Source organism: Chiloscyllium plagiosum, chromosome 30 (assembly GCF_004010195.1).
Source record: "Chiloscyllium plagiosum isolate BGI_BamShark_2017 chromosome 30, ASM401019v2, whole genome shotgun sequence".
NCBI lineage: Eukaryota > Metazoa > Chordata > Chondrichthyes > Orectolobiformes > Hemiscylliidae > Chiloscyllium > Chiloscyllium plagiosum.
Window position 1 is genome coordinate 42,434,834 of NC_057739.1, and position 23,525 is coordinate 42,458,358.

At 43.0% G+C, this 23,525-nt stretch overlaps 1 protein-coding gene across 1 annotated transcript in view; it reads left to right on the forward strand.

Annotated features, from left to right (window-relative positions):
* Window positions 1–23,525, forward strand: part of col27a1b (collagen, type XXVII, alpha 1b) — a 551,847-nt gene that overhangs the window by 385,436 nt on the left and 142,886 nt on the right. The window contains exons 27-28 of the mRNA XM_043719710.1: window positions 7,358–7,411; window positions 19,049–19,102. Of these exons, the coding sequence (XP_043575645.1) occupies window positions 7,358–7,411; window positions 19,049–19,102 (108 nt within the window). The remainder of the gene's footprint in view (window positions 1–7,357; window positions 7,412–19,048; window positions 19,103–23,525) is intronic.

The following is a 23,525-nucleotide window of genomic DNA, read 5'->3' on the forward strand; positions in this document are numbered from 1 at the left end:
TTAATCTCCCAGGTGTGACTACCTCCTGAAACAAAGCATCCAGGTAACTCTCCCCCTCCCGGATGTGCCGCAGTGTTTGAAGCTCAGATTCCAGATCATCAACTCTGATCCGGAGTTCTTCCAGCAACCAACACTTGCTGCAGATGTGGTCACTGCCGTTCACAATGGGATCAGCCAGCTCCCACATCATACAGCAACAGCACATCACCTGCCCAGCCATCTCTGCTTAGTTAGTTAATTACTTACTTACTTTGTACAAGTATGAGTTAGAATACCTTCTGATACCTCTCTGCTATAGTTTTTTTTACTTTCAGTAAATTATGCAGTAAATATGGAGAGGCAATGGTCTAGTGGTAACATCGCTAGACTGTAGCTCTAGGTAATATTCTGGGGGCCTGGGTTCAAGTCCCATCATGGAATTCAATAAAACCTGGAATTGAGAATCTAATGATGGCCAAGAATCCATTGTTGATTGTCGGGAAAATTCCATCTGGGTCACTAATGTCATTTAGGGAAGGAAACTGCTAACCTCATCTGGTCTGGCCTACATGTGACTCCAGACCCACAGCAATGTGGTTGACTCTTTTCTGCCCTCTGAGCAATGGACAATAAATGTTGGCCTAGCCAGCAACACCCTCATCTGTGAATGAATAAAAAAAATTTTGTATGTGTTAATTCTTATTCGTCCATGGGATGTGGGTGTCACTAAACCACATGGATCTTTCCCTGTCGGTCAACCATGTTTCTGAGGAAGAGTCACTGCTTTCTCTCCACAGATACTGCCAGACCGGCTGAGCTTTCCCCCAGCAATTTCTGTTTTTGTTGCTGACTTCTGTCACCCACAGTTCTCTTCCTTTAAAAACATTTTTATGGTCATCATTAGACTCTTGATTCCAGACTGCTTTTAGTTTTAATCTGCCATGGCAGGATTCAAATCTGCGTCCTTGGAAGTTACCTGGTTCTCTGGATTAACAGTCTAGTGATAATACCACAAGGTCCCTCGCCTCCCTGGAGTTAATATTTATGTCAGAAGTCACATGACAAGTTATAGTCCAACAGATTTATTTGAAATCACAAGCTTTCAGAGTGCAGCTCCTTCGGCATGATGCAAAAGCTTATGATGAAGGCCTTATGCCTGAAACATTGATTCTGCTGCTCCTTGGATCCTGCCTGACCTGCTGTGCTTTTCCAGCATCACACTTTTCGACTCGTGACTTCTGATTTTGTCCACCCTAGTCTAACACCGCACCTCCACAATATTAATATTTAGGTAGCAACTTGTATTTTGTGCTGAAATAATTATGGTCTGCCTCAAAGTGAATTAGCATAGCTACAGTAAACAGATTGATTTTGATAAAATCAGTTATTCAGTATATCGTTTTGTGCGTGTGTTTGTTTTGTGCTCTCTGGAATTCTGAATGTACTTTTAACTGCAACCCAGTTGCAGTTAGGGCGGCACGGTGGCACAGTGGTTAGCACTGCTGCCTCACAGCACCAGAGACCTGGGTTCAATTCCCACCTCAGGCGACTGACTGTGTGGAGTTTGCATGTTCTCCCTGTGTCTGCGTGGGTTTCCTCCGGGTGCTCCGGTTTCCTCCCACAGACCAAAAATGTGCAGGTTAGGTGAATTGGCCATGCTAAATTGCCCGTAGTGTTAGGTGTAGGGGAATGGGTCTGGGTGGGTTGCGGGTCGGTGTGGGCTTGTTGGGCCAAAGGGCCTGTTTCCACACTGTAAGTAATCTAATCTAATCTAATCCATGTTGTTGCAGGTTCATGCCAGACTTTCACTTTAAATTTAGAGAAATTGTATTGTGCTGCTTACACCCGTGAGATTTACGTTTCCTACTTTACTCTTAATAGTTCTCCCTCATCCATATTCAGATTGTCATCCCAGTGCTTTGTCTGGAGTCAGTGCTGGGTTTGAAATGCGCTGACTTTGCTATTTGTGTCTCAGGGAGCTGGAAGGAGAAATGGTTATAAAAGCTGTAGCAGAGCTTCTGAACAAAGTCAGCAGTAAGATTAATGCCTGGATGTGATGACAACACATGGTGTATGCATCAGGCTTTTGAAAGAGATCATTTCCGCCGATTGGCGTGCCTTCAAGGCGAGGTGCTGGTGTGGATTCCCAGCTTTTCTGATTCCCAGTTTTTCCCCTACGGCTGTCTGAGAGCTGCCAAGCCAGCGGTCAGTTCATTCGGGCTTCCCACTGAAGCCTGATCTGAATGCAGAGTCCAAGTCGTGTAGAAGCAAGCCCCTCACTTCCTTGCTGGCGGTAGTGAATACGCCCCACCCTGAAAGACAGAGGAAAGAGTTTCCGAAGAATTTGCTGTTTTTGGAGCAGTCAAATCAGCTCACCTGACACCTGTCCAGTCTGTTGATAATTGCTCAGAGAGTAAGGCTCCAGACCAGAACGAACGAACACACACACTGGCCTGACTGAAAAAAGCAGAAATATTTATTGAAATTAACTTCCTTCACAACCAGGAAATGGCAGCATAATGGAGGTTGTATCGATGGCTAGTCATAAGTGTTAAAAGGAAATTCGTCTCACGTGGACACCATTTCTCATTTCCCGCAAATTGAGCTTTGTAGTTCTGTTCTATAAAATTCAGATGAATGAACGCTTGTACTTAAGAACAGTTTCCAATTGAAAATGCCAAAATCCACACACTGTCTCTCATTTAGTGTCAGTCGGACGTGCCAGGGTTTCCTGTGTGAAACAGATTCTTCTTGTTTTGTTTAGTCAGTTCTTCCAATCTGTCCAAAATGAACGGTGGTTTCTATTTTAAAACATTTAGTGAATTTTAATTTTATTTTGTGGTGGTGGGAGGTTCGTTTATGACTTTATAATTGTAGGCTCTTGAATATTGCTATGTGTTTTTTCTGATTACAGTCACCCCCCAGTCTGTCTATAGGATTCCAGTTGTTTGTTTTAAGAGTGTGCATGATGTCTGTTTCATTTACATAATCTAAATGGTAGCTCAAAACTGTTAGCCGCTTAATCCTGGCTAGACAAACAGGAGGCTGGAAGAACGCAGCAGGACAGGCAGCATCAGGAGGTGGAGAAGTCAACGTTTTGGCTTGTTGCATTCTTCCAGCCTCCTGGTTGTCTACTTTGGATTCCAACATCTGCAGTTTTTCGTCTCTAACCTAATCCTGGCTGGCCTCTTTGTCCACGCAAAAGAAAAATAAATTAGGGGGAATATGGCTGAGCTGACCCTTGTAGATCCCGATGAGGGAAGAGGATAAATGCAGTATATCTGGCCATACACCATGGTGAGCAGTGGTGAGATTCATCTTAGAATACAACCTCAACCCCCAGCCTCTCATATTCCGTTCTTACACCTTCTCTCATTTTTCTACCTTGCTTTTTTCCTTTAAGACATTACTTAAAACCTATCTCTTTGATCAAGCTTTGTTGGGGGTCAGTCATCGCAGCTCTAGGACATCTCTGCAGGAGTTCATCAGGGCCATGTCCTCAACCCAAACATCTTCAGCTGCTTCATCAATGACCTTCCCTCCATCATAATGTCAGAAGTAAGGTCCTGGACAGTGTTGCTGTACAAAGGAACCTTAAAGTGCGAGTTCATAGTTCCTTGAAAATGGAGTCACAGGTAGACAGGATAGTGAAGAAGGCGTTTGGTATGCTTTCCTTTATTGGTCAGTGCATTGAGTTGGGAAGTTTTGTTGTGGCTGTACAGGACATTGGTTAGGCCACTCTTGGAATACCGCATGCAATTCTGGTCTCCCTGCTAAAGGAAGGATGTTGTGAAACCTGAAAGGTTTATAAGGACATTGCCAGGGTTGGAGGGTTTGGGCTATAGTGAGAGGCTGAATAGGCTGGGCTGTTATCCCTGGAGCATTGGAGACTGAGGGGTGACCTTATAGAAGTTTATAAAATCATGAGGGGCATGGATAGGGTAAATAGACAAGGTCCATAACTAGAGGACACAGGTTTTAGGTGAGAATGGAAAGAATTAATAGGGACCTAAGGGACAACGTTTTCATGCAGAGGGTGGTGTGTGTATGGAATGGGCTGCCAGAGGAAGTGGTGGAGGCTGGTACAATTACAGCTTTTAAAAGGTGTCTGGATGGGTATATGAATAGGAAGAGTTTAATGGGATATGGACCAAGTGCTGGCAAATGGGACAAATTGGGTTGGGGTATCTGGTCGACATGAACATGTTGGACTGAAGAATCAGTTTCCATGTTGTATATCTCTATGACTCTAAGTGGGGATGTTCGCTGATAACTGCACAATGTTCAGCACTGTTTGTGATACCTCAGATATTAAAGCAGTCCCCCACTATCAACATTCTGGTGGTTAGCATTGACCAGAAACTCAGCTGGACTCAGTACAATGGCTACAAGAGCAGATCAGAGGCGAGGAATACTACAGCGAGTAATTCACCTTCGGATTTCCCAAAGCCTGTCCATCATCAGGAATTTGATGGAGTACTGCCCACTTGCCTGGATTGGTGCAGCCCTGATGAAGGGCTTTTGCCCGAAACATCAATTCTCCCGCTCCTCAGCTGCTGCCTGACCTGCTGCGCTTTTCCAGCACCACACTCTTGATTCTAATCTCCAGCATCTGCAGTCCTCACTTTTGCCTGAATGCGGCCCCAACAACACTCAAGAAGCTTGACATCATCCAAGACAAAGCAGCCCACTTGATTGGCACCACATCCACAGACATCCACTCCCTGCACCACTGACGCTTAATAGGAGCAGTTTGTACTATGTACAGCATGCGCTGCAGAAATCCACCAAAAATCCTCAGACAGAACCTTCCAAACCCATGACTATTTCCATCTGGAAGGAGAGGGGCAGCAGATACATGGGAACACCGCCATCTTCAAGTTCTTCTCCAAGCCACTCACCATCCTGACTTGGAAATATATCACTGATCCTTCACTGTCACTGGGTCAAAATCCTGGAATTCCCTCCCTAAGGGCAAAGTGAGTCTACACACTGCAGGTGTACTGCAGCGATTCAAGAAGGCAGCTCACCCCCACCTTCTCTAGGGGATGGGAAATAATTGCTGGTCCACTCAGCAAGACCCACATTTCACAAGTGAATAAGAAAAATTAATGCACCTGGAATTAAAAACTAGGCTCAGTGACGGTGAACTTGAGAACTCTCATCGATTATTGTAAGAATCCATCTGGATCATCAGTGTTCTTTCAGGAAGGAAATCTGTCATCCTTACCTGGTCTGACCTACAAGTGATTCCAGACCCAGAGCAAAGTGAATGACTTTGAACTGTCCTCTGGCTGAGGAAGACACTCAGTTCAAGGGCAATGAGGGATGGGCAGCAAATGTTAGTCTGGCCAGCGATGCCCACATCTTATAAAAGAATGAAAAAGAATAAATTTATTCTTGTAAATTGTTAACTCCTAAAGCTCCTTGTGGATGTGCCTTCCCCATTTTTCTCACCAGTGCTCAATGTTGGCACTGACCCTAAGAATGAGCAGGTATTCCTCTATTTGATTAGATTAGATTCCGTACAGTAAGGAGACAGGCCTTTCAGCACAACAAGTCCACACTGACCCTCTGAAGAGTAACCCATCCCCCTACCCTATTTTTACCCCTAACTAATACACCTAGCACTGTGGGCAATTTAGCATGGCCAATTCACTTGACCTGCACATCTTTGGATTGTGGGAGGAAATCCGCTCAGACACGAGGAGAATGTGCAAACTCCACAGAGACAGTCGCCCAAGGTGGGAGTCAAACCTTGGTCTCTGGCGCTGTGAGGTAGCAGTGCTAACCACTGAGCCACTGTGCCGCCCTGCATAGTAAGTATTTAGTACTCATATGGGGAGGAATGGCCACTAGACTCTCAATCCACAAACCCAGGCCATGTTTAGCGGACTTGGATTCAAATCCTGCCACAGTAGGTGTTGGAACTTGAATTCAATTTAAATCTGGAATTAAGAGTCTGATGATTACCATGAATTGACTTTTAGGGGTAAAAGCCCTTCTGGTTCACTACTGTTCTTTAGGGAAGGAAACAGCAGTCTTTACCTGGTCTGGACTACATGTGACTCCAGATCCACAGCAACATAGAGAGGTACAGCACGGAAACAGACCCTTTGATCCAACTCGTCCAGGCCGACCAGATATCCCAATCCAATCTAGTCCCACCTGCCAACACACGGCTCATATCCCTCCAAACCCTTCCTATTCATATACCCATCCAGATGCCTTTTAAATGTTGCAATTGTACCAGCCTCCACCACTTTCTCTGGCAGCTCATTCCACACATGTACCAGCCTCTGCGTGGAAACATTGCCCCTTAGGTCTTTTTATATCTTTCCCCTCTCACCCAAAACCTATGCCCTCTAGTTCTGGACTCCCCCCACCCCAGGGAAAATACTTTGTCTATTTATCCTATCCATGCCCCACATGATTTTATAAACTTCTGTAAGGTTACCCCTCAGCCTCTGACACTTCACGGAAAACAGCCCCAGCCTATTTAGCCTCTCCCTATAGCTCAAATCCTGACAACATACTTGTAATCATTTCTGAACCCTTTCAAGTTTCACAACATCCGATTATCTCTAACCTGCTCTCTAGGCAATTAGAGATGGGTAATAAATGCTTGCCTAGACAGTGACACCCTCATCCCATGAATGAATAAAAAAGTATTCCTACCTGTGACAAGTACAATAGTTCACCAAACAAAAGAATGATGTGCTTTCCTGAGAAGTACATGATTTTGATGAGAGCTTTATGCAACAAGCAAGCTGCAATAATTATTTCAGCTTTCTCTATTTACAGAAATTATTGACTGATATTCCATCTTTATAACATCTCCTTTGTTAAATTCACACTTTCTTTAACAGCTGAAGAGTGACATGTCACCAAAGCTTATTGTCTTGCACTGGTCAGGACGCATGCAAGAATGTCAATTTCTAAGCAATCGTAACAATTTATACAAGAGGACAAAGGGGAGCTGATTGGTTGGCAAGTCAGCGCATGGAATACCATGGAGAATAGGAGTAGATCATTCGGCCCAATAAGCTTGTTCTGTTATTCAACTTCTATCTCAGTCCTATTTTCCCAAATTATCTCGTGATATCTTTAATAAGAAAACATCTATCAATCCCTGTCTTGAATATTGACTCTGACTGAACAAGACGAACAAGGCAGCTTGTGTAGCCCATTGTTCTCGCTTTCTGGTGAATCAGTGTTGAACTGCCAACCAATAAACATACTTTTCCCCTGTAGCATAAATTGTTGTGATTGTTTGAAATTTGGCATTCTTGTATCTGTCCTGATGAGTGAAGGATGGAATGTTTCAGCAACGTGCAAGTTCAGTCCCAGACTTACCTATTCTCTGTTTGACTCTCAGGGACATCCTGGACCTCCAGGAGAGCTTGGACCTCCAGGACCAATTGGACCACCTGTAAGTAACCCAATCATTTTCTGGATTACATTTTTGGATCTCTCAATGTTAGGGAGCCTTGTGAATGATTTAATTGAACAAAAAGACACAGCTTAATCTTTTTTATCTTGAACTGTCTTTCAATGCTTCCATTTATTCTTTCAACAATGTTAAAGTATAGATATTTGAATCAACCAGACATAAGAACATGAAAACTAGGAACAGAATCAGACAGTTCAACCCCTCAATTCTGCTCTGCCACTTAATATGATCAGGGCTGATCTCAAATTGCTCTCTAAATGGGGGAAAGCTTCGGAAATCTGAAGCACAACGGATTTGGTCCTCGTTCAGGATTCTCTTCAGGTAAACATGCAGGTTCAATTTGCAGTCAGGAAGGTAAATGCAATGTTAGCATCATTTCAAGAGGGCAAGAATACAAGAGCAGGGATGTACTTGTGAGCCTGCATAAGGTTCTGGTCAGATCACATTTGTGTGCAGTTTTGGGCCCCATATCTAAGGAAGTATATGCTGGCATGGGCAGGGATCCAGAGGAGTTTTGCAGGAATGATCCTGGGGATGAAGGGATTGTCATACGAGGAGCGGTTCAGGACTCTGGGTCTGTACTCAATGGGGTTTAGAAAGATGAAACTTGCAGAATACTGAGAGGCCTGGATAGGGTGGACATGGAGAAGATGTTTCCACTCGTAAGAGAGACCAAGACCTCTAAGAGCACAGCCTCAGAGTGAAGGGACAGCCCTTTAGAAGTAAGATGAGAAGTAATTTCTTCAACCCTTGGGTGGTGACTCTGTGGAACTCATTGCCACAGAAGGCTGTGGAGGCCAAGTCACTGGGTGCCTTTAAGACAGAGATAGATAGGTTCTTGATGAAAAAGGGGATCAGGGGTTACAGGGAGAATGCAGGAGAATGGGATTGAGAAACATATCAGCCATGTTCAAATGGTGGATAAGACTTGATGGGCCGAATTCTGCTCCCATATCCTCCCTACCATTTATCTTAGCCTGCTTGGCACACCCTCCTCATTCCTGAAGAAGGGCTTATGCCCAAAACGTCGATTCTCCTGCTCCTTGGATGCTGCCTGACCTGCTGCGCTTTTCCAGCAACACATTTTTCAGCTCTGATCGCCAGCATCTGCAGTCCTCACGTTCACCTATATCTTATGGTCTTATGTCCACACCTCCACTTTCCCATCCACTCTCTTCACTAATTAAATGTCTGTCTATCTCCTCCTCACATTTATTCAGTATCCCAGCACCCAATTCACTCTGGGGGAGTGAAGTTGCAGATTCATGAGCCTTTGTGAGAAGTAGTTCTTCCTCATCTCTGCCTAAAATCTACCACCTCTTCTCCTGGGACTATGGCTCTTGTTCTCAATCACCCCACAAGGGGAGGACGCCCACTCTATGTCTGTTCTTGCACACCGCTGGGTCAGGTGGGACTTGGACCCAGATCTCCTGGCCTTGGGATAGGGACATTACCACTGCTACCACAACAGACCCTAGAATTTAAGTGCTCAGAAAGGTTATTGGTTAACAAAGAAAAGGAATGTTAAAGTATTGTCTATTGAAGTAAAACGATGTGAGATATAATCTCAAATCCAGCCCTGCAATCTAACTGTGCTCCCTCAGCACGAAAGATATGTGGCTCTACAAAATTACTCATTTTTTTCTGTATATGGCTAAATGTTTAATACTGATAAACTGGAGGAAACCACATTTTGTGGATTCATAGAAAATAAGAGCTGGTGGCATGGTGGCTCAATGGTTCACATTGCTGCCTCACAGCACCAGGAACCTAGGTTCGAGTCCAGCCTCGGGTGACTGTCTGTGTGGAGTTTGCACATTCTCCCCATGTCTTCATGGGTTTCCTCCCACAGTCCAAAGATGTGCAGGTTAGGTGGATTGCCAGACAGTAGTGTCCAGCGATGTTCAGGCTAAGTGGATTAGGCTTGGGAAATGCAGGTTATAGGTTGGAGTGGGGGTGGGATGCTCTTTGGTGGTTCGGACTCAAAGGGCCTGCTGTCGGGATTCTACGATAAGAGAGTTTGGGAATTCTTTGTGAAACTTAGGTTCAGATTTCTTTTGAAAGAGAGGCAGAGAAATGAGAGGCAGGTTGGATGAAGATTAGTTGAACCCATTATTAATCAGTATTCAAATGAAGCTGAGCTACAGGCCACACAGTGCCTAACATCTAAACAAGTTATTCAAAGTTGCCAGTGACACAGCATGGTTAGTTTACAAGTTTCCTTTGATGGCAATGGGAAAGTGCCTTTATTCCCTGCATTTGCTCAGAGGGTTTCAAAGTCGATGACCAGATTTACAAACTCTTTCTACTAAAAAAAAGCTGCAATTCTGTGTAAACACGTCTAAATAATTCTTCAAAGACATTTGACCTTGCCTCCCTCTGAAATGAGCCAGCAGCAGATTAAAGTAACAGTGGTCACATTACTGGATTAGTCATTACGAAGCCTCAGTAATACTCCAAGGACACAAGGCCCACAGCTGAGGAATTTAAATTCAATTCATGTCTCAATCTGAAATAAGATGCTTACGTCGTTAATACTGACCATGAAACTACCACATTGTCATAAAAGCTCACCTGGGGTCACTCGGGCCCTTAAGGGAAGGAAATCCGCTGTCTGGCCGACATTTGACTCTTAACCACCGTGTAAATTTGCTGAGTAAGAAACTTGGAGCTTTCAACACTGTGTGGACTGTTGGATTTCCAGAAAGTGACTGATCAGTACTGTTTCCAGTAGGATAGGGATTAAACAGTAGCCTTGCCTGCAATGCTTTTTTTCCAGAAATGATTTGTTTTTTAAATTCAGAGAAGAAACTCTAGTACTGATACACAAAGTGTGTTTTCTGGTGCTCCTCTCGTCTGACATCTATACAGTCATTAAACCAGCTCGGATCAGCCGACGGGGACAGTGATTAATAACAGGATATCTTTACATCCAGCAAAATAAATTTCTCACTGACAACACGCACCATTGCACCATTATATCATCATACAGTATGAAAACAGACCCTTCGGCCTAACTGGTCCATGCCAATTAAGTAATATAATCTAATCTAGTCCCATTTGCCAGCATTTGGCCCATATCCCTCTAAACCCTTCCTATTCATATACCCATCCAGATGCCTTTTAAATGTTCCTTGATGATAAACCTCCCCTTCCCCTTGATGATAAATATCAAATCACCTCAAAAGGAGATTTAGAAGAATATGGAATTTAGAAGAATCTTACAGAAACATATAAAATTATGAAGGGAATAGATAGAATAGAAGTAGAGCGCGTGTTTCCACTGGTGGGTGAAACTCGAACAAGAGGGCAAAGCCTCAAAATTAGGGGGAGCAGATTTAGGACTGAATTGAGAAGGAACTTCTTCACCCAGAGGATTGTGAAGCTATGGAATTTCCTCGGCAAAAGTGAGGACTGCAAATGCTGGAAACCAGAGTTTAAATCAGAGTGGTGCTGGAAAAGCACTGCAGGTCAGGCAGCATCCGAGGAGCAGGAATCCTGATGAAGGGCTTTTGCCTGAAGCGTCGATTTTCCTGCTCCTCGGATGCTGCCTGACTTGCTGTGCTTTTCCAGCACCACTCTAATTTAAGCTATGGAATTTCCTGCCCAGTGAGAAATTGAGGCTTCCTCATTGAATGTTTTTAAAGCTAAGATAGATAATTTTTTGAACAGTAAAGGGATTAAGGGATATGGTGAGAGGGCGGGTAAGAGGAGCTAAGGCCACGAAGAGATCAGCTGTGATCTTATTGAATAGCGGAGTGGACTCGAGGGACCAGATGCCCTACTTCCATCCTAGTTCCTATGTTCTTATAAAACATCCTGGATCGTGCCCTGACTCTATGATTTCTGGTTATGGGCCAGTCAGCCAATAGGATTCAAGTCTTCCGATCCCCTCTACCTTCACCCCTCACTTCAGTTAGGTCTCATGTGGAATCTTTGTGCTTTCTGTCAGTGTAATGATTTTCCCAGATGCATTGCCTAGGCTGTCCAGTGTTTAGATTGCAGTGTGGGACCATCATCAAGCTTCTCCAATATGGAGGTCACCGACTGGGTTCAAACTGAACTGACCCTCTCTGAGATTTAAGACCACTTCCACACTAGAGGTAAATATCAGTGATTGCAAAACACCCCCAAACCAGCTTTAACTAGATCTCTATAGTACTGGCTTGAAAGGTATTTCAGTCTGTGTGGACACTGACTCAGAGCAACCAAAGGGCAGTTCTTTCAAAAGCTGCGTGTTCAGTCCATAAAGACCATAAGGTATAGGAACAGGGATAGACCATTCAGCCTGTCAAGCCTGCTCCACCATTCAATAGGATTACAGCTCCTTTGATATTGCTCACATCCATTTTCCTGCCCTTTCCCTGTAACCCTTGATTCCCCAACTGATCAGGAATCTATCTATTTCAGCCTTTTGTATACAGAAGGATTAATGCCCGAGCCACGTGCCAATTGGCATAGGGACAAGAAAATTAGGCAAGTAAACACATGGCTAAGGGATTGGTGTGGGAAAGAGGGATTCCACTTCATGGGGCATTGGCATCAGTTTTGGAACAGGGGGGATCTGTACCGTTGGGACGGTCTCCACCTGAACCGATCAGGTACCAATGTTCTAGCGAAGAGGATAAATAGGGTGGTCAGTAGGACTTTAAACTTCTGAGTTGGGGGGAAGGGAAAGTGAAAGCAACAGGGAGTATGGAGGTAAATGGCAAGATAAGCAGCAGGATAGAATGTTTCCAGGCGGATTTAAAATTGAGGCAGACTGAGAATGCAGTAAAAAGCAAGGATAACTTACGACATATGATTTCCAACATCTCTAATGATAAGGAAGTTAGCATTAAGGCACTTTACCTGAATGCTCGTAGCATACATAACAAAGCCAATGAACTAATGCCACAGATAATAGTGAATGATTATGATGTAGTAGGCATCACAGAGACTTGGTTACAGGGGGATCAGGACTGGCAGTTAAACCTCCATGGTTTTACAACTTATCGAAAAGACAGAGAGGTGGGCAGAGGGGGTGGGGTTGCCTTGATAGTTAAGAACAAAATTAAATCTATGATATTGAATGACATAGCGTCGGATGATGTGGAGTCTGTGTGGGTGGAATTGAGGAACCACAAAGGCAAAAAAAAACATAATTGGAGTTGTGTATAGACCTCCTAACAGTGGTCAGAACCAGGGACGCAACATGTACCGGGAAATAGAGAAGGCAAGTCAGAAAGGCAAGGTTACATTGATCATGGGAGACTTCAATATGCAGGTGGACTGGGTAAATAATGTTGCTAGTGGATCTAAAGAAAGGGAATTCATGGAATGCTTACAGGATGGCTTTTTGGAACAGCTTGTCATGGAGCCCACAAGAAAGCAGGCTATTCTGGACCTAGTGCTTTGCAATGAACCAGACTCTATAAAAGATCTTAAAGTAAGGGAAACCTTAGGAAGTAGCGACCATAATATGGTAGAGTACAGTCTGGAGTTTGAAAGGGAGAAGGCAAAATCGGATGTAATGGTGTTACAGTTGAATAAAGGTAATTATGAGGGCATGAGAGAGGAACTGACTAAAATAGACTGGAAGCAAAGGCTAACCGGGAAGACGGTAGAGCAAAAATGGCAGGAGTTTGTAGGTATAATTGAGGACACTGTACAGAGGTTCATTCCCAAGAAAAGAAAGATTAACCGGGAAGGGATTAGACAACCTTGGCTGACAAAGGAAGTCAGGAAATGTATTAAAGAAAAAGAGAGATCCTATAAAGTGGCTAAGAACAGTGGGAAATCAGAAGATTGGGAAGGATACAAAAGCAAACAGAGGATAACAAAGAGTGTAATAAGAAATGAGAGGATCAAATATGAAGGTAGGCTAGCCAATAATATTAGAAATAATAGTAAAAGTTTATTTCAGTACATAAGAAACAAACGACAGGCAAAAGTAGACATTGGGCCACTTCAAACTGATGCAGGAAGCCGAGTGATGGGAGATAAGGAAATAGCAGGAGAACTTAACAAGTACTTTGCGTCAATTTTCACAGTGGAAGACATGAGTAATATCCCAAAAATTAAAGGGTGTCACGGGGCTGAGTTGAGGGTTGCCATTACGAAAGAGATAGTGCTAGAAAAGTTAAAAAGTCTTAAAATTGATAAATCTCCTGGCCCCGATGGGATACACCCTAGAGTTCTGAGAGAGGTGGCTGAGGAAATAGCAGAGGCATTGGTTGAGATCTTTCAAGAGTCACTGGAGTCAGGAAAGGTACCGGATGATTGGAAGATGGCTGTTGTAACCCCCTTGTTCAAGAAAGGACCAAGGCAAAAGATGGAAAATTATAGGCCAATCAGCTTAACCTCGGTTGCTTGTAAAATACTAGAATCTATCATTAAGGATGAGGTTTCTAAATTCTTGGAAGAACAGAGTCTGATTAGAACAAGTCAACATGGAGTTAGTAAAGGGAGGACAGGCCTGACAAACCTGTTGGAATTTTTTGAAGAGGTAACAAGTAGGGTAGATCAGGGAAACCCAGTGGATGTGGTCTATCTAGACTTTCAAAAGGCCTTTGATAAGGTGCCACACGGGAGGCTGCTGAGCAAGGTGAGAGCCCATGGTGTTCGAGGTGAGCTGCTGGGATGGATTGAGGATTGGCTGTCGGACAGAAGGCAGAGAGTTGGGATAAAAGGTTCTTTTTCAGAATGGCAGCCGGTGACGAGCGGTGTCCCGCAGGGTTCGGTGCTGGGGCCACAGCTGTTCGCATTATATATTAACGATTTGGATGAGGGAACCAGGGGCATTCTAGCGAAGTTTGCCGATGATACAAAGTTAGGTGGACAGGCAGGTAGTACTGAGGAACTAGACAGGTTGGGAGAGTGGTCCAGGAAATGGCTGATGGAATTTAACGTGAGCAAGTGCGAGGTCTTGCACTTTGGCAAAAAGAATAAAAGCATAGACTACTTTCTAAATGGTGAGAAAATTAATAAAGCCAAACCACAAAGGGATCTGGGAGTGCTAGTCCAGGATTCTCTAAAGGTAAACATGCAGGTTGAGCCCGTGATTAAGAAAGCGAATGCAATGTTGTCTCTTATCTCAAGAGGGTTGGAATATAAAAGCAGAGATGTACTACTAAGACTTTATAAAGCTCTGGTTAGGCCCCATTTGGAGTACTGTGTCCAGTTTTGGTCCCCACACCTCAGGAAGGACATACTGGCACTGGAACGTGTCCAGCGGAGATTCACACGGATGATCCCTGGAATGACAAGTCTAACATATGAGGAACGGCTGAGGATACTGGGATTGTATTCGTTGGAGTTTAGAAGATTGAGGGGAGATTTAATAGAGACGTACAAAATAATACATGGCTTGGAAAAGGTGGATGCTAGGAAATTGTTTCAGTTAGACGAGGAGACTAGGACCCGTGGACACAGCCTTAGAATTAGAGGGGGTCATTTTAGAACCGAAATGCGGAGACATTTCTTCAGCCAGAGAGTGGTGGGCCTGTGGAATTCATTGCCACGGAGTGCAGTGGAAGCCGGGACGCTAAATGTCTTCAAGGCCGAGATTGATAGATTCTTGTTGTCTAGAGGAATTAAGGGCTACGGGGAGAACGCTGGTAAGTGGAGCTGAAATGCGCATCAGCCGTGATTGAATGGCGGAATGGACTCGATGGGCCGAATGGCCTTACTTCCACTCGTATGTCTTATGGTCTTATGGAAGGACTCTGCCCCTCTCGGCTCTCTGTGGCAAGGAGTTTCAAATACTCACAGTTCCTCAGAGAGGAGAAATTCCTCTTCATCGCTGTCTTAAATTGGTGCTCCTTCATTCTGGAAATGTGTGGAAGTGTGTGAGCATATATGTTTGTATTTATCATAGAATCCCTACAGTGCAGGAAGATGCCATTCGGCCCATTGAGTCGACACCGACCCTCCGAAAGACATCCCACTCAGACCCAGCCCACCACCAGGTCTCCATAACCCCACATTTACCATGACTAACCCAACTAGCCTGCACATCATGGACACTGGACATTTTAGCACGGTCAATCCACCCTTACCTGCACATTCTAGGACTGTGGGAGCAAACCTGAGCACCCAGAGGAAATCTACACAGACACAGGGAGAATGTGCAAACTCCACACAGACAGTTGCCCAAGACTGGAATTAAACCCAGGTCCTTGGCGCTGTGAGGCAGCAGTGCTAACCAGTGAGGCAGCAGTGCTAACCACTGAGCCACCCTTGTGAATTGTGGATGTGGGAAGGTGTATGTGTGTGGTGGGTTACACATTGACTTGCAGGGATCGTGGTGACATTTCAAAAGACTGTGAGTGAATACCTCCTGTTGGCTGATCAAGGCTCACTGAACTACATAGTCTATAAATGCCTCTAGAGCCTCATTATGCTGGTCCGAAAACAGATGAAACCAAATGATTGGAACCAAAGCAACCTTTCCCGAGAGTATGGCATTAATATCACTGTTCTGTTGCACAAAAGGCCTTCATTTTCACTGAGCCGTGTCTTTCTGTGGCTTGAAGAGGATCTTTTAATGTAATAACCTGGTACACCCACTGTTAAAGAAAACATTTCCTCTTCATCTGAAGGTAAAAGAATGTGAAACATTACAGGGTAACACCTCTCCATGGCACTCTTTGATCTAAGCTCATCACCAGGTCAAAATAAACAATCTACTCCTGCCATGGATTATCCACTCCCTTCCTAGTTAAATATTTAAACTCTCTGAGCAGTTTTTGTATAGTGTCTTTAATACTGACAACCATGTTCAAAGATGACTTTTATTTCATATATGCTTCAGTTGTCATCAGAAATCACCACTGGCTGTGAGGGCAGATTTGTGGAACATCGCTACAGTTAAACCTGCCGTCGTATTTGCTTAATGTGTGCTAATAAACCAGAATCTGAGTTGCCTTCATCACCTTTGTACATGCATGATTTGGAGGTACCAGTGTTGGGCTGGGGTGTACAAAATAAAAATCACACAACACCAGGTTAAAAACCAACAGGTTTATATGGAAGCACTAGTTTTCAGAGTGCTGCTCCTTCATCAGGTGCTTGTGGAGTATAAGATCTTATATGCAATTTTTTACTTTGTATGTGCAAGTACAGAATAATTGTGCTTACTTATGTTTCTCCAAAGTGGTTACCACAATAATTTGCTTAAACAAAATAATATTTTGTATTTTAATACAATATTCTATTTTTTGTTATGTAGAGTATCATTTGAATTTTTCCTCCTTTTCTTGTGTGCAAAATTAATGTTAAAGTGTAAATATTTTAATCAAGACGGAGCATTTAATATTCTGTCTTTGCAATACTTTGCTTCCTAGTCTCTGTACATTTTGTGATTACTTTGTGTTCACGTGTCCTAAATCTTTACTTGGAAGGTTTCTATCCCTTTTCGCTGCTTCTCCAGCCATTTGTTCCCTTGGTTTCCCTGCTTTTTTTATCTCCAATTGTTTGCTTCTCGAACTTCCTCATTTCTTTTACTTCCCTTTTCCATTCCGTCAACGTTTTCCTGCACTCAAATAATTCGCACACAATGGCTGAGATTGGAGAAAAAGCACACAAAGGCTTCGAAAGTTTTAGCAGTAGTTTGGGTCAGAGAAAGAGGTTTGCATTCATTTAAAGAACTGTCACGTTCATTGGGATGTCAAGGATGACCTTGTGGCTGTTTCACAAGCAAGCAAACGTAGGTCCCACAGACACTGTCACCCATAGCTCATGGGCAAGAGGAGATGGTTTTCCATGAATTCAAAGATGCCTGAGGGAGTGGATTTGGGATCTGACCTTAGGACACAGAGGGAATAGTATTAACAACAGACAACCCGATAAATGAACATAGGAGGTATTTTCCCTGCTATTCCGTGAAATAGTAGCTAAAAATGTTGACACCTCCTACTTGATCTAGTATTGTACACAACTGAGATAGATGGGATATGAGATGGCTGGTGATTTTGACTGGTCTGGGAGTATATATGCATTTTTATCACCAAAAATGGAACTGTTTTGTTCTCTAGCACTGACCTCCATCAGCTTTATTGGTACAAAAATCAGTTCAAGGCTTGTGTTTATGCAGCAGTAAATCAAAACTACACAGATACCAGTTTCTGGATCAGTGGTGCTGGAAGAGCACAGCAATTCAGGCAGCATCCGAGGACAGGCAGTCCCTGTTATCTGTGTTTATTTTCTGTCTTTCAGCTTGTTCTTTTTTAAGGACTGACCTCTTTGTCTTGCACACTCCCTGCTGTGTGTTCTCTGTCCCTCACTGTCTAATTAATTGTCCCTCTCATGCAGGTTGCTTTGAATAACCCCTTTCAATAATTTTTGGTTACCATCCGTTGCCGAACTATGTTTCTTCATATGGCGTATCAACTCAAGTGACCCAATGGGTACCAGTCTGACCTCTCAGTTCCAGGATTTAAGTCCCACTCCTAGGTTTGAGCAGAGAAGCTTAGAGCAACATTCCTGCCCAACACTGAGGGTGTGCTGCACTCCAGAGGGACCATCCTTTGGATGAGATAGTAAACCGTGGGCCCCCAACTGCCTGCTGAGAAATTCCCAACACACCATTCAAAGGAAATAAGCACATTCTTTCGTCACCAGCCTGGGACTGACACTTGCTCCTCAATCAACATCATCCCCCAAACAGATAGTCCATCATTGGCGCCTTTGTTGTGTGTGAGATTTTACTGTGCACTAGTTGCCTGCCACCTTTCCTCAAGGAGAGGCTACACATCAAAACGTACTTTGTTTGGCCCCACTTTGGGACTCTTAAGATCGTAAAATGTTATAAAGCTGCTTCTTCCCGGCTGTTATTAGATTTCTGAATGGACCTCTCACATTTTTAAATTTAATGTTGATCTTGCCTTCTCTGCAGCCGTAACATTGTATTCCTCGCTCTGTTCCATTACCCACTTTGTATGATACGATCTGTCAGTACTGCACGCAAAACAAAACATTTCACTGTACCTAGGTACGTGACAATAATAAATCAAATCAAATTGTAGTGTTTGGAACCAGCTGAATCTTGTTGATTTTGAGATCCTTGATTGGGGTTGTTAACCTGGGTTAAGATCTTGATTGGGGCTGTTAACCTGGGTCAAGCAAGAAAGCTCTGACTGACCGATATAACCAGGAAATTAGAGTCATCTCAGTTGATGACCGACTCTGAGCTGGTTGGCCACAGCCAGTGTTCTGTGCTTTAGTAAGTAAAGGGTAACTTGGTGATAAGATTCTGGCCTCTGTGCTGTTATTTCATTTTGCCTCCTAAGTTTAAAGGACATCAAGGAAAGGATGCAAAATATTCTTCAGGGGAAGGGGTTGTGGTACACATTGGTAGCAATAGCATAGCAATGGCAGGAATCGAGGTGTGTTGATAAGATTTAGAGAAGTTGTGGAAGAAATTTAAAAGAAAAGAAAATACTATAACCAGGAGATTAGAATCTCCTCAGTTCAGGGACTGATTCTGAGCTGGCTGGCCACAAGTAAGTTAAGCATGACTGGGGAAACTTGTTTCTGTAGTTATTTCACAAGTCAGTCAAGTCTTGCATTTTGTTGAGTTGCTGAGTTCCAGGTGATGATGCTAATCACAATGTCCTCCTTCTGTGTTGGTCTCAGGGTGCCAAAGGAGTTCGAGGAGCACCTGGAATGAGAGGGACAAAGGGCCGCAGGGTAAGCACATGCTTTCCAATGCAAGTTGAAGCTAATTACACAAAGACCTCTTTTATTTTATATAGAGAACTGAGAAGCAGTGAGATATTAACACTCAGTATTCACAATTGATCACTGCAGAGGGGACTGCAAATCACAAATGTCCAAAAGATCAACACTCATACATACAAGCGTGATCCCAAACAGGAATATAATTTTGAAAATCCCACATGCGATCGTTTCTCGTACTAATAAACAGCTACTTTATATTAAACAAAAACTCAGCAGGTCTGGCAGCATCTGTATAGAGAAAGCAGAGTCAATGTTGAGTCGAATGACCCTTCGACAGAGTCCGTCACTGAAGAAGGGTCACTAGAACCAAAATGTTAACTCTGTTTCTCTCTCCACAGCTGCTGCTTAGCTTCTCCGTTATTGTTTCAGATTTCAAGCAGCAACAGGTCTTTGGTCTATTTTCAGTACTTTGCATTGTCCTGAAACATGTTCCGACTTGCGCACAAATCAACCTGCAAATGGACTCCTCCTAAAGCCTGTTTGCAACCTAAAGGGACTGCCTGTACTGATAGGCCAAACTCCTACAAAAGAATATTGTGATGCAGGAGAGAAACATAGAAAACAGGAACAGAAGTAGGCCATTCAGCCCATCGAGCCTGCTCCTCCTTTCAATATAGTCATGGCTAATTATCTGTCTCAGTCCCCTGTTCCTGCTTTCTCCCAATTCCCTTTGATCCCTTTAACCCTAAGAACTATATCTAACTCCTTCTTTAAAACATTCAATGTTTTGGCCTCAACTGCTTTCTGTGACAGAGAATTCCACAGGCTCCCCACCCTTTGGGTGAAGACATTTCTCCTCATCTCTATCCTAAATGTCCCACCCTGTCATAGAGTCATAAAGATGTACACCACAGAAACAGACTCTTGGGTCCAACTCATCCATGCCAACCAGATATCCTAACCTAATCTAGTCCCATTTTCCAGCACTTGGCCCATATCTCTCTAATCTCGGATGCTACCTGGCCTGCTGTGTTTTTCCAGCACCACATTTTTCAACTCTGGTCTCCAGCATCTGCAGTCCTCACTTTCTCCTACCATATCTCTCTAAACCCTGCCTATTCATATACCCATCTAGGTGCCTTTTAAATGTTGTAATTGTACCAAACTCCACCACTTCCTCTGGCAGCTCATTCCATACACACACTCCACCCTCTGGTGAAAAAATTGCGTCTTAGGTCCATTTTAAATCTTTCTCCTCAATGTAAACCTATCACCTCCAGTTCTGGACATCCCCCCTACAGTAAGAGGCTGTGTTGTGTTTATGTACATCAAAAAAAACAAAGAATTAATGGTGCTCAAACAATATTAAATGGTGTGGAGTGATCAAGGAAGTAAGATTGGCTGAGGTGGCTAATGTGAAGGACTACGGTAGTTTGAATGTCCAATGCCAAGTGTGTAGTGACACTCAATGGTATCATTCTCATGTGTAATGTTGCTATTTGGTCATGTTTTGTGGGTCACACAGAGTTGTTCACTTCCCCCAATGTGCACCATCTCCAGGCGGGATCAGTTTGACATCGGAAGGTGGTAGATCTTCATGACCTCAATATTCATTCACAATAGCAGAGGAGATGGTGCTGTATTAGTGTCATGAGCTTTTCCATATTAGGAATATTACTAATGACAGTATTTGGAAAGCACTGTGTATCTTGTGGAAGTACTTGGATAAATGTCAGTATTCCCTCAGTATACACACATGCAGCTCTATATCTTTGACTCATTGCATTTAAAAGCTCAGGTCCAAGCGCAGTTATTAATATTTTAAAAATGACGATTGGTCACCATTGGCAATGATGATGCAAACCACTTTCTATAGTAATTTCAATAGAAATTGAGTTTGACAGCTGCCTGGTGTTATTTTAACTGGTCAAGCATCTAACCAGAGATACAAGTGTTACATCGCTCCAACGTCACCAGAAAGAATAATTGAGATATCGAAATATCCATTCAGACATTTGCAGTTGATAGTTTATTGGTACCTTGGGGTAATATGGCGGCTCAGTGGTTAGCACTGCTGCCTCACAACACCAGGGACCCAGGTTCGATTCCACCCCTAACTAATTGCCTGTGAGGAGTTTGCACATTCTCCTCGTGTCTGCGTGGGTTTCCTCCGGGTTCTCCGGTTTCCTCCCACAGTCCAAAGATGTGCAGGTTAGGTGAATTGGCCATGCTAAATTGCCCATAGTGTTCAGGGATGTGTAGGTTAGGTGCATTAGTCAGGAGAAATATAGACTAATAGGGTAGGGAAATGGGTCTGGGTGGGTCACTCTTTGAAGGGTCGGTGTGGACTTGTTGGGCCAAATGGCCAGTTTCCACACTGTAGGGATTCTATTCTATGATTAACTGGACTGCCCTCCATATTCTCTGATTTGATATAGCTTCCTGATCATATTCCCCACTAGATTTTAAAGAAATTCATTTGTCCTTTATCAATCTTTTTAAACCTGCAGTCTTCTCTCACTCCCAGCCATTGGAAGTACAGTCAGTTCTCCATAGACTTCAGGGTCTTGAGGAGTCGAGCACTTAAAATCTTTACTCTATAAAGTGAGAATGTGACAAATAAATGTGGTATATTTGATTGCTTAAAGGAGGGAGAATACACTTAATTTCTGAAGCATATAAAGTGATGCTCTGTAAAAATGTAGGATTTGTTGAAAAAAGACTTGTGCTGCACCGCCCTCCCAATAGTTGTTTCTCGCAGTGAACTGTCTCCATATTGTTTGATGGCAGGGAGATTATATTGTAATAAGCAATCTGTTAAGCCAAACTGCTTGTGAGTTCCACATGGTAAATTAAATTCACAACATGTTTCACAGTAAAAAAATGGAAAAATTATGGTGATGACATTTCCAATAGAAACCAATTACATCAAAATATCCAGTCCAACCAATGTGTGGGCAGAGAGGAAGGCTTTTCCAATGACTTCATTTTTTGCTTTGGAACATTGCTCAGATTATTTCTTTATTGTTACAGTAAAGCACTCACTATAACCAGAACCTTTCATAGCTCTTTCATTGGAACAGCATTTAATGAATTAGAGAATAAAACACATTTGCAATAATCCCACTTTCTAAATGGAAACAGATTTTTACAAGCAACTGAAGAAGAGTTGCATCTCTGTTTGTCTCCCACACTCCCCTTCTCCCTGTCTGCGACCCCAGTCAAACCATAGGATTATCAGCACACAAATAATTAATGCATCCACCTGAATATTTTATTCCTGTTTACTCCTACCTGCTTCAAGTTATTTGTTAGCTCAGATTAATTCTTCTGCTGATAAAATGAACAACCATTTAATGCCCTGCTAACGTTCCTCAAAATTGTGGGGTTTTCAGCAGTTTAGGGTTTTAACATTGGATGTTTTGTTCGGTGCATATTCACATGCCCCAAGACTCGTTTTAAACCTTTGCTGGAGTTTTCTGTCTTCCTATCACTACACAACATTGCTTGTGAATTTCCATTCTTAGTTCTGAACAACTCTCTGCCTCCTTCTGTAAGACCGCCCCTCTTTGTATTTTGTCTGATGTGTGTCTCAGAATAGCTTGTTTCTTTTGTTTTGCTTCATGTTTAACTTTTATAAAGACAGCAAACTGAGCCACGGTCAATCATATTGTGCATCTAAGGTTAACATTTTAACTCCAGTGGTCCTTTGTCGGAATTTCTTCAAATGGTCAATCAATGCTGGCCTCCCCAACAACATCCACATTGTACGAACAAGCAATTTAAAAAAGTGAGGGATTCAGAGCTAAAAATATGAAGCAATAAAATATTGTGTTGAGGAGGTGGCTCCTAACCAATTTGTCCAGAGCAATTAGGAATAAGCTTAGCCAGTGATGTCTACATTCTTTGAATGAACTAATTTATGATTAAATTTTCCTATCAGTTTTTTTAAAAGATAAATAATCCTGTGCTAAGAGTTGGGTGCCACAAAGAAAATCTACATTTGGGGAAAGACGCCATAATTTACTTGGGCATTGTCTCAAATCACTGGAGTAGTGTGCAGAAAATCAAGCCCCATTATCCCAGGAGTCATTGCAAAGCATAAAGATTTTAAAACAAAGATTGCCCTGATTTTTAGACCTAGGTCCATAGGAAACATAGACCAGTTTCCTGTTTATCAAGAATTATTATAATTAATGAGGTTTTAGTTACATGTAAACATTTATAAACTCATTGGTATGTAATATTTCTAATTAATACCAACCCCTTTATAATCTCCCCCTCAAACCTCACAGACAGACAGGCACAGAGAAAACAGTTATGGGCAGAGGAAAGCTGGGAATTCACATATTGCTGAGATCCTTCTGATTCTCATGCTGCTCAGAATGTTGCCTTTCATCTTTCTCCAGATGCTTTCACTGATTTGCAAGCG